The sequence below is a fragment of the Bos taurus genome, chromosome 17 (assembly GCF_002263795.3).
Source record: "Bos taurus isolate L1 Dominette 01449 registration number 42190680 breed Hereford chromosome 17, ARS-UCD2.0, whole genome shotgun sequence".
Lineage (NCBI taxonomy): Eukaryota > Metazoa > Chordata > Mammalia > Artiodactyla > Bovidae > Bos > Bos taurus.
The window spans coordinates 44,026,945-44,041,793 of record NC_037344.1 but is presented as its reverse complement, the minus strand read 5'-3'; the positions used below and the strand labels follow the sequence as shown (position 1 = coordinate 44,041,793).

At 39.6% G+C, this 14,849-nt stretch overlaps 1 protein-coding gene across 4 annotated transcripts in view; it reads right to left on the bottom strand.

The window, feature by feature from the left end:
* Positions 1-11,015: 11,015 nt before the first annotated feature.
* Positions 11,016-14,849, bottom strand: part of ZNF26 (zinc finger protein 26) — a 29,874-nt gene continuing 26,040 nt past the window's right edge. For all 4 annotated transcript variants that reach the window (XM_024977630.2, XM_024977629.2, XM_059876287.1 and 1 more), the window contains one exon: positions 11,016-13,697. In XM_024977630.2, coding sequence (XP_024833398.1) covers positions 12,346-13,697 — 1,352 coding nt within the window. In that variant the 3' untranslated portion in view covers positions 11,016-12,345. The remainder of the gene's footprint in view (positions 13,698-14,849) is intronic.

Sequence of the window (14,849 nt, the reverse complement as noted above, 5' to 3'; positions counted from 1 at the left end):
TGGCAATCTTGAACATATTATTTACTTATAAAGTTGAACAATACTGTCCTTTTTTGTGTTGGTCCAGTTGTCGTTCAGTTGCTATGTCCAACTCTTTGTGACCCTATGGATTGCAGCATACCAGGCTCTTCTGTCCTCCCTCCAGTATCTCCTGCAGTTTGCTCAAATTCATGTCCATTGAGTCAGTGATGGCATGCAAACATGTCATCCTATGCCACCCTCTTAAATCTTTCCCATCATTAGAGCTTTTTTCCCCAGTGAATTGGCTCTTATTGGAGCTTCAGACTCAGCATCAGTCCTTCCAATGAATATTCAGGGTTGATTTCCTTTAGGATTGACTGGTTTGATCTTACTGAAGTCCAAGGGACTCTCAGGAGCCTTCTCCAGTGCCACAGTTAGAAAGCATCAATTCTTCGCTGTTCAGCCTTCTTTATGGTCCAACTCTCACATTCGTACATGACGACTGGGAAAACCATAGCTTTGACTAATGAACCTTTGTCAGGAAAGTGATGTCTTTGCTTTTTAATATGCTGTCTAGGTTTGTCATAGCTTTCCTTCCAAGGAGCAAACATCTTTTAATTTCATGGCACCTGTCACCATCCACACTGACTTTGCAGCCCAAGAAAATAAAATATGTCACTGCTTCCACTTTTTCTCCATCTATTTGCTCTGAAGTGATGGGACTGTATGCTATGATCTTAGTTTTTTGAATGTTGAGTTTCAAGCCACCTTTTTTATTCTCCTCTTTCACCAAGAGGCTCTTTAGTTTCTCTTCACTTTCTGCCATTAGAGTGGTATCATCTGCACATCTGAGGTTGTCTATACTTCTTCCAGCAATCTTGATTCCAGCTTGTGATTCATCCAGCCCAGCATTTTGCATGATGTACTCTGCATGTGTGTGTGCTCAGTCGCTCAGTTGTGTCCAACTCTTTGTGACCCCATGAACTGTAGCCTACCAGACTCCTCTGTCCATGGGATTTTCCAGGCAAGAATACTGGTTTGGGTTGCCATTTCCTTCTCCAGTGAGTACTCTGCCTCTAAGTTAAACAGGCACGGTGGCAATACACAGCCTTGTCATACTCCTTTCCCAAACTGGCATCAGTTTTTTCATGTCTGATTCTAACTGGTCCAGTTACTCTTCTACATAATAGATCATGTCACAATTTAGTGGCTTATTATATCTCACACTTTCCCGGGTCAGAAATTCAAGATAACCTCAGCTAGGCAATTTTTGTCTTAGGATCTTTCATGTGATTGCAATTAGTTGATAGCTGGAGCTAGACCAGCAGGTGCTGTAACACTTGGGGTGGTGTAGGCATCTCTCACTCTTCCAGTAGTCTCAGGCCTCTTTAGTTCATCTCTTTGTGTGAGCTGTTTGCACCTCTTCATAGCACAGCAGCCTCAGGGCAGTTGGACTGCTTACCTGGCAGCTGAAATTCTTCATCAGGAAGAGCTTCTGTGAACAAGGTGGGAACTGCATCTCCTTTTATGACCTGGGCTTGGAAGTCTCACAGCTTCATTTCTGCTGCAATCTGCTGTCTATGAACAATTCACTAGCCCGTCTGGATTCGAGAGGCAGGGGACACAGACCTCTCCTCCCCATGGAAAAAGTGACAAAATCATATTGTCACACTGAAAGAGGTTGCTGTGTAAGAGGTGCTCTTGTAGTCATCTTAGGAATACACAACTTACCACAGTCCTCTGGCTTTGACAGTTGATATCTGCAAACTATAACTATCTTCTGTTCCAAGACCCCAAATGTCTCATTACATTGTGGCATCAGATTGATCAGTCTCATTCTAGAAATCAGGCCCTGCCTGGGGTGAGGCTCTTCAGGACTTCTCCCTTGGATACAACTCTTACGTGCTATTTCTCTCAATCAAAGTACCTGTTATCTTCATCTTACACACATGTAATGCAATAGTAAGACACTACTATTCCAAACTGGGGACAACAGGAGTCCTCATACAGCAGTTGCTGGGGATAGAGCAGCCACTGATCCATAGAAATTCCAAATCATGCTAGGTATATGTTACCAGTTCACTGCTCATGTAGAGTTCTCCATACCTCTTAGTAGCACCTTAGATCTTGGTTCTGCTGAGTCATCCTTCTTTATTCATAAAATGTGATCCATATTTGCCGTTGAGTATCTTTTTCAGCCTCCTTCCTGTCCAAAAATGATTGGGAGCCCAAAGATCTCTTTTTTATTTTGTCCAGCATTTGTCTTTTTCATTTCAAGGTAATTTGGCTGTTTTTATTTAGTTTTCATTAAAACATTTTTATTTAGTTAGTTATTGTTTTGGCTGTGCTGGGTCTTTGTTGTAGCATGGGCTTTTCTCTAGTTGTGGTGAGTGGGGACTACTCTCTAGTTGTGGTGCACAGGTTTCTCATTGCAGTGGCTTCTCTTGCTGCAGAGCATGGGCTCTAGGGTCTGGGGGCTTCATTAATTGTGGCTCCTGGGCTTTAGGACACAGGCTCAATAGTTGTGTCACTAGGGCTTAGTTTCTCCACAGCATGTGAAAACTTCCCAGACCAGGGATCGAACATGTGTCTCCTGCATTGGCAGGCTGATTTTTTACCACTGAGTCACCAGGGAAGCCCCAGTATGGCTGTTTTTTAAAACTTTGTGGTGTATATGTATATATTTATACTATCTTTCTGTTTACAATTAGCTTTCACTTGTTCCTCTTCTTGCTGGGAACCCTACAATTAGCCATTGTTGTTTAGTCTCTAAGTTGTGTCTGACTCTTTGGGACCCCATGGACTGTAGCCCACCAGATTCCTCTGTCCATGGGATTTCCATTACTTGTGGTTGGAGGCATGCTAACTAAAGGGATAAAATGAGTGTCTAATAAAGAAAAATGGTGAAATTGGAACTCGTTTGAGTAGAAAGAAAAATACAGGACAAAATTACATAAGTATGGCTAATTGTAGGGCTTCCCAGGTGGATCACTGGAAAAGAATCCACCTGCCAATGCAGGAGACACAGGTTGGATGCCTGGGTTGAGAAGATTCCCCTGGACAAGGAAATTACAACCCATTCCAGTATTCTTGCCTGGGAAATTCCAGAGGAAACTTGTGAGCTACAGTCCACTGGATCACAAAAGAGTCAGATATGACTGAGTGACTGAGCAGGCATGCATATATCCTCAAAATATTATTTTAGGGATAAGACTTTGTCTTAGGGATAAGTCTTTGTTATCCCTTTCTTTGTCATGGAAGGTCTGTTTTTTTTATGAGAAATTTCACAGAGGCTTTCTTGTAAGATCTTTTTTTCCCCTCTGAAGAGGTACATGAGGTACCCTCTGAGATTTTCCTGAAATCTTCCCTAAGGATCTTTTGATCCCTGAGAACCTTTCTTGCTTTAAGAATGCTTTCCTGGAATAAAAGACTGTATTGAGCCACTGATAATTCCTCATGGAGTGGTTCGTTTTTCAGTTCCTCTCTCCACTCTCATATTGTTATGAAAAGTGAAAGTTTTTAGTCGTTCAGTTGTGTCTGACTCTTTGTGACCCCATGGACTATAGCCTGCCAAGCTCTTCTGTGGAATTCTTCTGCAAGAATACTGGAGCAGGTAGCCATTCCCTTCTCCAGGGGATCTTACTGACCCAGGGATTGAACCCAGGTCTACCTGCATTGCAGACAGCATTCTTTGATGTCTGAGCTACCAGAGAAGTAGCATGAGAATAAGGCAGGTAGCACAGTAACACTGTGCATAGAAAACTCTCAGCTCTACCATTAGAGGTCATTATGTCATTGAACCGAACTTGGGTCCACTTGCTACCACCCAGCAAAGCCAAGCTACTGACACCAGGTTGTGGTGAAGGGAAGTGCAGTGTTTACAGCAGGTGCCCAATGTGGGGCCAAGCAAGGTGCATGGTTGGCTATTGCTTGATGGCTTTCAGGGAAAGTTTTTAAAGATAGGGTGAAGGAGAGGGATTACAAGGTTTGTGATCAGCCTGTGGACATTCTTCTGATTGGTTGGTGGTGAGGTAATCAGGGCTCAACATCATCAATCTTCTGGTTCCAATCTGTCTGGGGCCTGCGTCCTGGTGTTCAGCATATACTTAACTTTTCCGTCTGCTGCAGGTTTCAGTATCTGCAAAACATTTCAAAGGATATAGCTCAGAACATTATCTATAGCCCCTGAAAGAAAGAAAGAAAGTGTAGTCGCTCAGTCGTTTCTGACTCTTGGTGACCCCATGGGCTTTAGTCTGCTGGGCTCTTCTGTCCATGGAATTCTCTAGGCAAGAGTACTGGAGTGGATTGCCATTTCCTTCTCCAAGGGATCTTCCTGACCCAGGGATTGAACCTGGGTCTCCAGCATTGCAGACAGATTCTTTACTGTCTGAGCTACAAGGGAAGCCCGTGAAGGGGAACTAAAGGTCTTTGACTTTAGCAGCTAAACTATTATTATTTAGTCTTGCTTGACTATTTTCCTTTCTTTCTGCATTTTCTTACTTCTCTGACTAAATTTCTTCTTTGGAACTTGGGGAAGGCCTAGGAGGCTAAGGGGCTTACCTTGTGGCTCACACAGTAAAGAATCAGTCTGCAATGTAGGAGAGCCAGGTTGAATCCCTGGGTTGGGAAGATCCCTTGGAGAAGGAAATGGCAACCCACTCCAGTATTCTTGCCTAGAGAATCCCATGGACAGAGGAGCCTGGGAGGCTACAGTCCATGGGGCCGCAAAGTGTAGGACACAACTGAGCAACTAACACACACACATACACTAAGAGGCTGAAGTTTTTGTACAGATAAGAGGCAGGGGGAGGACATGGATGGGAGTGGTGTTCTGTTTTGGGAAGACCCCATAGGGTCCTGCTTGATTCATTAAATGACAGTACTGAGAAACGTTCTGTGGCTTATAACAAAACACCTTTTCTCCCATGTTCCCATAATGCTTTCCTCATATCCCTTTAAGCCTCCATCAACAACCTCCTTTAGGATCTTTAGGCTCTTCTAATATCCTTCCAAAGGGCTCTTCAGTCTTTCACCAATATTTGCCTCAGAAGTCTGCCACATTCTTCTCACCGCCCAGAGCCAAAATCAGTGGCAGATGTTTTAAGATTTTGTTTCAGTAGTATCCCACTTCAAAGAACAAATTTCTATTCCAGTCAGTACTGCTGCCTAAAGTGTCACCCCAAACTATAGCATAGATAACAACAAAGGGGTTACATCTCTTGTGATTTCTGTGGATCAGGAGTTCAGGGAGGTTTCCTCATGCATTTGCTGTCCTTACGTGGCTGGAGCTGGGGAGTGTGGTGCTGGAGGATGTGGGGGATGAATGAGCATCTTTTCCTCTCCATGGAGCCTGAGCCCAGTCTCTCTCCCGGGATTCTCTGAGGTTTCTCCATGATGGGCTGCTCACAGGGCCACATAAGCTTCAAGAACATGTGTTCCAGTGAGGAAAGCAGAAGCACTTTCTCCACTCTCTTTTAGCTACAGACTAATCACCAGCCAACAAGACTCTAAGTGGGAGGACTGGCACAATCACATTGTAGAAGAAGATGCAAGATGGGACATATTGTTACAGTTAACTTTGGAAAATAAAATTTGCCACATATGTAAAAAATGGTTCATTTTTGGTAATTTCATATAGTTCAACCTAATATAGACATGAACAAATGTGTGGGGAAAGAAACAAACTCGAATTCCATTTTATTCAGAAGTTTTAAATCTATTAGGCTGTCCTCTAATTTTTTTCTGTTGTGTCTATCCAAGAAACATAATTTTCTATTGTGTCTATTTTTTGGTGTGAAGGTTATGGAGGATTGTAAAATGAATTTGAGAGTAATCTATTCTTTAAAAAATTTCTAGTACTGCTTGTATAACATAATGGTGATCAAGTGTTTCAATGTTTGGTAACAGTTTACTGTTCAATAATCTAAGCTTGTTACATTTCATTGAGGGAAGTTTTTGACTGCAATTCAGTTTCCTTATTTGCTATTTATTCATTGTTTTAGTTTTCTGCTTTGTCAATTATGGTAATGTATAATTTGCAAGAAAATTGAAAATTTTAATCTAAAATTTCATATTTAGTGGCCTGTGGTTATCCTTAGTATTTCCCTATTATTTTAAAGAATCTAAATTACCTGTATTTATGTCCCTTTTTATGTAATTTTAGTTAAAAGGCCTTCTCATGAATGTTCATGAATCTATCTGAGAAACAGAAAATTACAAATTATTAATATTTGGAATCTTTGTTTGCAGTTCCTCCTTTTCAACTTACCTCTTCCTCACAAAGGCAGACACTATCCTAAATATTTTGGTTATCATTATCTTGCTTTTTAATTCATCATCTTATCACTTACACATATGTGCCTAAGTAATATATAATTCCATTTCACTTTATTGGCCTTTAACTATGGTGTTATGTTATACACAGCCATCTGAGAATGACTTTTCTCAATACTGTATATCTAGGACATAAACATATTGTTTATTCAATTGTAGTTTATTTCATAGTTATATAATATTCCACTGACTATTTCATTGACTGTACATAATAGTTTATTCATTCTCCTTTTACATCTTTATTAGATTAATTTTGTTTTAATTGAAAATTTTATTGAGATAATTGCAAATTCACCTGCAGTGTAAAAAACACAAAGAGATCTCTTATACAATTTCCCCAGTTTACTCCAATGTTAACATTTTGCAAAACTGTAGTATAATATCACAGCCAGAGTGTTGACAGTAATACAATCCACAAGACTTAACTGTTTTCCAGTTTTACTTAACACTCATTTGTGTGTGTATTAAGTTCTATTTTATCACCTGTGTGTTTATGTAGGGTTTCACAGGTAGCATGAGTGATAAAAGAACCCACCTGCAAGATGCAGGAGATGCAGGTTTGATCTCCGAGTTGGGAAAATCCCCTGAAGTAGGAAATGTTTATGTATTAATGACTACACTTAAGATACAGAGCAGTTCCAACACTACAAAACTTATTTTGTATTTTGATACTTTTGAAAATGAATTCAGTGTATTAAATCCTATTTTATGAAAACTTTGTGGTGTGTAATAGAATTGATGTGGATAATCTGACGTGACATCCAAAGACCTTGCTAAATTCATTTTTCTCTTCCTAACTGTATCATTTACAAATAATTTCATGCTATTAAAAAGTTGAATAAATACTACAGAAACACAGAATTTAAAAAATTGTAAAGAATTCCTAAATACCTTTTATCTATATTTACACAACATTTACATTTGACCACATCTACTTTCTCTATAAAAGAACATATTTTTCTTGAAAGGTATGAGCATGAGTTGCAGGTGTGAGTTCTCTACACTCCCCAAAGCTTCAGTGAGTGTCTCCAACAAGTTCGTTCTATTATCTAATGACAGTAAAATTATAAAATTGAGGAAATTAATGCAAACACAGCACTATTATTTAGCATACAAAACTTATCCAGATTCCATCAGTTGCCCAGAAAATGTCCAAGAAACAATGTGGGTTCATTGTGCAGTGCCCTGTCCCTTTAAGTGTTTAAACTGGAGCAGCCTTTTAGCCTCTGTCTTTTACATCCTCAATATTTTAAAAATTGCATGTCATTGTCATGGTAAATGGCCCAAACTTGGTGTTTGGTATTGCCTCATAATTTAGATTCAGGTTATGCATTTTGGGCTGGAATAATATATAAATGATGTTGTGCCCTCCTCTGAGAATCAGAGCAACCAGTTCCCTGATATTTGATTGTACCAATAGTTGCAATATTAGTTTTGTTTAATTAAGGTGGTAAATGCCAGATTTCTTGTTTTCCAACTATAAGCAGTAAGCATTTTGTGGAAAGATGTTCTGAAACTAATGAAACTGTCACCTAGTTTTAGCATTCATGGATGACTCTTGCCTTAAAGAATCACTGTGCTGGCTACCAAGCTGTGAGTTTCTAATCTGTCATTTCCTTTTGTATTTATTGATAGTCAATTTTTAAACGAGTTTTCCCTTCTTCCCTAGTTGTTTATACATATACAATTATATATCAATGCAGATATATGCATTTTTATTTTATTCTTTTGAGTTGTAACCTGTTATTATTTGGTCCCAGTTTTGACCAAAGCCTTAGAGCTGTTTGTGATACCCTTTGGGGCTTGTTCTGTGGCCTAACGTGTGATCTGTGCTGCACAATATTTCACAGTACTTGGAGAGTATGCATTCTTCTGCAGTGGAGCCGAGTGGCTCACCTGTCTGTTAGGTCCAGCTGGTTTAGAGTATTGTGCAAGTTGCCTGTTTCCCTGTCAAGTGTTATGGGTTCAGTTGTTCCACCACAAAAGAGATATGTTGGAGTCTTCACCCCCCATCTCAGAATGTGACTTTAGAGACAGGGTCTTTATAGGGATAATCAAGTTCAAATGGTCATTAGGGTGGGCCCTAAACCAATGAAACTGGTGCATGCATGTGTGTGTTCAGTTGTGTACAACTCTTTGCAACCCTGTGGGCTGTAGCTCACCAGGCTCCTCTGTTCATGGAATTTTCCAGGCAGGAACTGGAGTGGGTTGCCATTTCCTTCTCTAATATGACTGGTATCCTTATAAAAAGAAAAAATTTAAACACAAATTAGACACACATAGGAGAAAATGATGTGGAGAGACAAAGGGAAAAGATCAATATGCAGAAGTCAAAGAGAGGCTTGGAGCAGATTCTTCCCTCAGAATCTGCCAACTCTGTTGGCACCTTGACTTCAGATTTCTGGCCCCCAGAACTATGAAATATATGAAAAATAAATTTTTGTTGCTTAAACTACTTGTTTTGCAGTACCTTGTTACAGCAGTCTAGAAAATGTGTAAGATTTTGGTTGCAAAATAAGGTGTTGCTTTAGCAAATACGTAAAAATCTGGAAGTGGCTTTGGAATTGGCAACTGATGGAAGAGTTTTGAGGTACTTGATAGAAAAAGCCCAGATTGCTTTGAGGGCATTATTGGTAGAAATACGAGAATGTTAAGGTACTACTGGTGAGATGTCAGATAAAAATGAAGGACATGTTATTGGAAATTGGAGAAAAGTGGGAGATAACTTGACTGACATGTGTTTCAGTGGACAGAGGACAGAACTTGTGAGTGACGAATTGGGATATTTAGCTGCAGAGATTTCTAAGCCAGGTGTTGAAGTCATGACTTAACTTTTCCTTGATGTTGATAGTAAAACATGGGAGGACAGAGATAAACTGAGACTGTATTGTTAAGCAAAAGGAACTAGACTGCAAAGGTTTGGAAGACTCTCAGCTTACTCATATTGCAAAAAGCAAGAAAGCAAGCTCTGGAGAGAACACCAAGCATGTGGCCAGACACTGTTTGCTCAAGAGATTATGGGTATGTGACTTATGAATCCAATCAATCATTTCGGTAAAAATGCTACCAACTTGGACTCAAAGGAATAGAAAGGTTAAAATGAAGGAACTGTCAAACTTCTGAGATTCTACAGGCAGGAAACAGGTTGATAGAGCTTTCTAGCTGTGGACACAGACTGAGGGTGGGGCCACTTTCTTGGTTCCAGAAGGCGAAGCCTCCTTTTCAATTCCAGAGAGCTGCCCCACTATTCAAAATTAAAGATTCAGGGCCACCATCCTACTGGGCTTAGAGGACAGAACATTTAGCCACAGATGATTATTCTCAGACCTTAACATCTAATGGAATTTACCCTGCTAGTTTTGGGGCTTCTCTGGGACTCATAACACCCCTTATCCTGACAATTTCTTCCTTTTGAAATAGGAATGTCTATCCCATGCCTATCTGATTATTGTATTTTGGTAGCAGATGACTCTTTTGGTTTCATAGGTTCACAAATGGAGAGGAATATTGCCCCAGGATGAATCATATCCCAAATCTCACCCATATCTGATTTGGATGAGATTCTGGATTTAGAGTTGATGCTGGAGTGGATTAACATTGGGTGGGGAGGAAATGTTGGGCAGGGGTGAATGCACTTTGCATGTGAGAAGGACATGAATTTGGTGGGGTTGGGGGGCAGGAGGGCCGACTGTTATGGATTGAATTGCATCCTGTCAAAAATACATTGAATTCCTAACCCCCAGTATCTCAGAATGTGGATTAGAGACAGGGCCTCTACAGAGATAATTAAGTTAAAATTAGGTCAATAGAATGAGACCTAAGTCAATATGATCAATGTCCTTATAAAAAGAGTACATTTGGACACAGCTGGTAACTGAGACATGGGGTACTGGCAGAATAAGCTTCCTCCTACAAGCAATGATCCACTTTTTCAGGGAAGGAAGGGCCTCTACATCAGGAGTTAGCAGGTTCTGGGGTAACACTGTATCTGCCACAACCACTCAACTCTACCACTGTAGTGTATAAGCAATTTACAGCCAGGTTATGGCTGGCTGTGTTCCAATGAAACTCGAGTGATGGACACTGAAATTTTAATTAAATAATTTTGTCATTTCATAGTTTGGAAAAATTTTAAACCATTTAAAAATGTAAAAGCTTCTTAACTTGCCATCCATAAAAGTATCATCAATCTGTATTTGGACCATGGTCTGCAGTTTGCAAACTTCTAAGCTGTATCCCTGAGTGACAAGCATGCAAAGTGTATCATGAGTTTGCTAGGTTGAGTCCTCAGATTCTTCACAGGATCCTCTACTCAAATGATCGATTATCAAGAGACACTTTTTCTAACATGTATACATAAGGGATTGGTGCACTTAAGGTAGATGACTCTGTACCTCAGCAACTGTGTCTTTGATTTCCATCATCTCAACCCTACAACTCTTGAGTAAGCAATTATTTCCACAATGTCAGAGAACTGCTGACAACACTCTGCGCTGAGATGAGATTTAGGCCTTCAAGTCTGGCCTTGTGTTTAAGAGCTGATGGAACCAGAACTAGCCATTTCATCTGATGTTCCAGATTTCCTCATAAATTTAAAAGTTTTCTAGGACAATAGCTCCTGAGTGTTGCCAGAATCTTACCAACAGAGTCCATGAGGTTCTTGGTGTACATAAGCAACAACACTATTTCATACTATGAGCTAAAAAATCCACTTTGGAATATAAGTAGAAATCTGAAAGATTTTATTCTTGTCTTAGGAATAAACCTAAACCACAAACCCCACTTTTCTTTAACAGTTTACTATCCAACAGTTTACTAACAGTTTATTCCAGTGACACTATTTACCAATTAAAGCCTTTCAGTTACAAGAAATAGAACTCATTCTTCTTAACATTAGCAGAAAATAATATTTTTATTGCAAATATGAGGAAGCGCACAGAACACCAGAAAATTAGGTTCAGAATATCCAAAGTTATCCTGAGAAATTGAAATAGCAGGAACTATTTGATGGTCTTAAAACTGTGGTACAAGAATGAATTCTGATATTTCCCTTCTGGTTCATGTGAGACTGAATTAGAGACTCAAACTCCTGGAAAAGATGTCATCATGACTCAACCGTGGCAGAATGCTCACCTATGGCTGGTGGGAAGGACACCCTGAGAGATACACCACAAGGATGTGCACAACATAGGAGGAGTATCTCTCCAGAGAATTCTAAGCCACTGTTATCAATAAATAGGGAGCAGACACCGAATTGCTAAATACAATCAATCTTCATTACCATGAGTGCTCTTGGAAAGCAGCCCTGTAAAAATGGACAGACCCACTTATTGAATAAGTAAAATCATTTGGAGTAAGATAAAATCCTTTCATTTATTAAAATTCAAACTATTTTAGTTATATTGCTAAGAAATAAAGAGACAATACTGATACTTAGCATTTAATATAAAGAATATTGGAAGATGTTATTCCACAAATTATCAAATATAACAAGTTACATTTAAAAATAAAATACCAAAATTAAAAAAAATGCTATGCAGTATTACTCAGGAAAGTCACACTCCATGCCCCTGAACCTTCAAAATACGTTCTTTGCTATTTTCCTATTAGTTACATATTAAAAAATAAAACAAAACTACTTTATCCTCCACCAAGGACTTTCTTCACTCAAAAACAGCATCAAATCTGGAACATGACTCCCCATGTAACACATCTTCTGTGGAAAAGTGCTTTCCTGATTTATTAAATTCATATGGACTTAATATGCATTTCCCAAATTAAATCTTCATAATTATGCTACTGTATATGATACCATTACTGCTCTTTATTCCTTCAACCATTCTCCTGTGTATAAAGATTTGCATGACTTATTTCTGAAAGCTTTTGCATATTCATTCCAAATATGATTGGTCTCTCTCCCACATGACTAATTTGATTAGAATGTACTTTTAGGTGTTCCTACTTATATATCCTGTTTCTATTATCATCTGAATTCTCTTGAGGATCAACTTCTGTCTGAGTATGCATCCAAATTTATTCTGTTCTGATTTCTCACTTATGAGTTTTTCGATGTATACGAAGCCCTGAATTCCAACAGAAGGATTTCCCACACTCAGAGCATTTCCATGGTTTCTCTCCTGTATGAACTCTTTGGTGTTCACTGAGAGATGACTTTTGAGTAAATGCTTTCCCGCACTCACTGCATTTAAACGGTTTTTCTCCTGAATGAGTTTTCTGGTGTATCTGAAGTGATGCCTTTCTGGGATAGGCTTTTTCACATTCGCTACATTCATAGGGCTTTTCTGTTGAGTGAGTTCTTTGATGTATAATTAGCTGTGACTTCCCACAAAAGGCTCTCTCACAGAAACTACATTCATAGGGTCTCTCTCCTGTGTGTGTTCGCCTGTGTATAACGAGGTATGATTTGCTGCTGAAAGCCTTCCCGCACTCACTGCATCCATAAGGTTTCTCTCCTGCATGAGCTCTCAGATGTGCAGTGAGCTGTTCCTTCCTGCCAAAGGCTTTCCCACACTCACTGCATTGATAAGGATTATTTCCTGTATGAATTCCCTGATGCACAACAAGTTGTGTCTTCATATTGAAAGCTTTGCCACAGTCACTGCATTGATAGGGTTTTTCTCCTGTGTGCATCCTAATGTGAACAAGGAGGTATGACTTACTCCTAAAGGCTTTCCCACATTCACTGCATTTATGGGGTTTCACTCCTGTATGAGTTCTCTGGTGCACAACAAATGGTGACTTCAAACTAAAGGCTTTCCCACATTCACTGCATTCATATGGTTTCACTCCTGTATGGCTTCTCTGGTGTAAAATCAGTTGTGATTTCCAGCTGTAGGCTTTCCCACATTCACTGCACCCGTAAGGTTTCCCTCCTGTGTGAATTTCCTGGTGGACAATAAGTTGTGACCTGAAAGAGAAGACTTTCCCACATTCGATGCAAGAGTAGGGCTTTTCTCCTGTGTGGACTCTTTGATGAGCATTGAGGTTTGACTTGGCACTGAAGGCTCTTTCACATTTAGTGCACTCATATGGTCTCTCTCCTGTATGAATTCTGAGATGTACAATGAGCTGTGATTTACAACGAAAAGCTTTCCCACATTCGTTACATACACAGTTTTTTTCTATACTATGAGTTCTTTGGTGCTTAATAAAATATGATTCTTTATACCCATGAAATTGATCAGTATTCTTTCTTAGACAGCTTGTGGCTGAAGCTAAGTTTTGTGTCAAACTTTTTCCATGTGTTTTATATTTAAGGAGTCTTTGTCTTGAAGAAATGTGGGTTTTGCTCAGATGAAGTTTTCCAAATGCATTACAAGCATAGCTTCTCTGAACACTTTCAAATTCATTATGATTTTTCTGGTACCATTCTTCCCAACCGTCTAAGAAAAAAAAAACAACATAGTAATTTAAAAATCATAAATAAACCTGATTAGAATTAAAACACTTTAGAACTGCTATTTAATGAGTGTTTTTCTTCTGGTCCAGGCCTCTGACAATGGTTCAAAAGAAATAATGGCCAAGTGCACACACACACCATATAACCAAGTGTGGGGGCAAGGGGAAGTGAATCAAACCACAATAAATCCCTCTACAGAAATGGGTAGCTGATAAGCAGTGATGAGAAGTATTTTTTATATAGAAGTTTAAAAAATTTAGCCTGCACTTACTGATAAAATCCATTGCCAACTATTTATGCCAATTTTATCATTTCAGGAGTTTACTCAAATGGTGAATCAACAGGGTACATAATAGCTAGGTACAACATTTAAGATGGTACAGTGAGATATTAAAACAGGGATTGAGCCATAAGAAAATTAAGGTAAAAACATTTTAGACAGAAGCAAGAGAAACTCCTAGATTTGAGACTTGAGAAGCAGGGGGTACTGCTCTTTGAGACTGAAAACACTGGGAGAGAGACATGTTTGGAGAAAGACAAAGGACTTTGTTTTGGATCTTATTATACTGGAGATCTTCATTAAATATTCAAACATAGAAGCAGGTAGGCAGTTACACCTAAGTTCTGCTGCTGTTACTGCTGCTAAGTCGCTTCAGTCTTGTCTGACTTTGTGCGACCCCACAGATGGCAGCCCACCAGGCTCCGCCGTCCCTGGGATTCTCCAGGCAAGAACACTGGAGTGGGTTGCCATTTCTTTCTCCAATGCATGAAAGTGAAAAGTGAAAGTGAAGTCGCTCAGTCATGCCCAACTCTTAGCAACCCCATGGACTGGAGCCTACCAGGCTCCTCCGTCCATGGGATTTTCCAGGCAAGAGTACTGGAGTGGGGTGCCATTGCCTTCTCTGCACTTAAGTTCAGTGCTCAGTAAAAATTAGGCATCAACAGCACATACAAGGTATTGAATGACATGAGGGAAAGAGCCCTGGAGAAGGTCACATTTAAGGTTGGACAAGAGATGTAGAGAAAATGGGAAAGTCTATCTGTGAAGCCTGAACACTGTGATGATGAGAGTTATAGAAAGGCAAGGTTAAAGGAAAGCAGCAAGAACAGGGCAAGGTCTCGACAGCAGCCATCA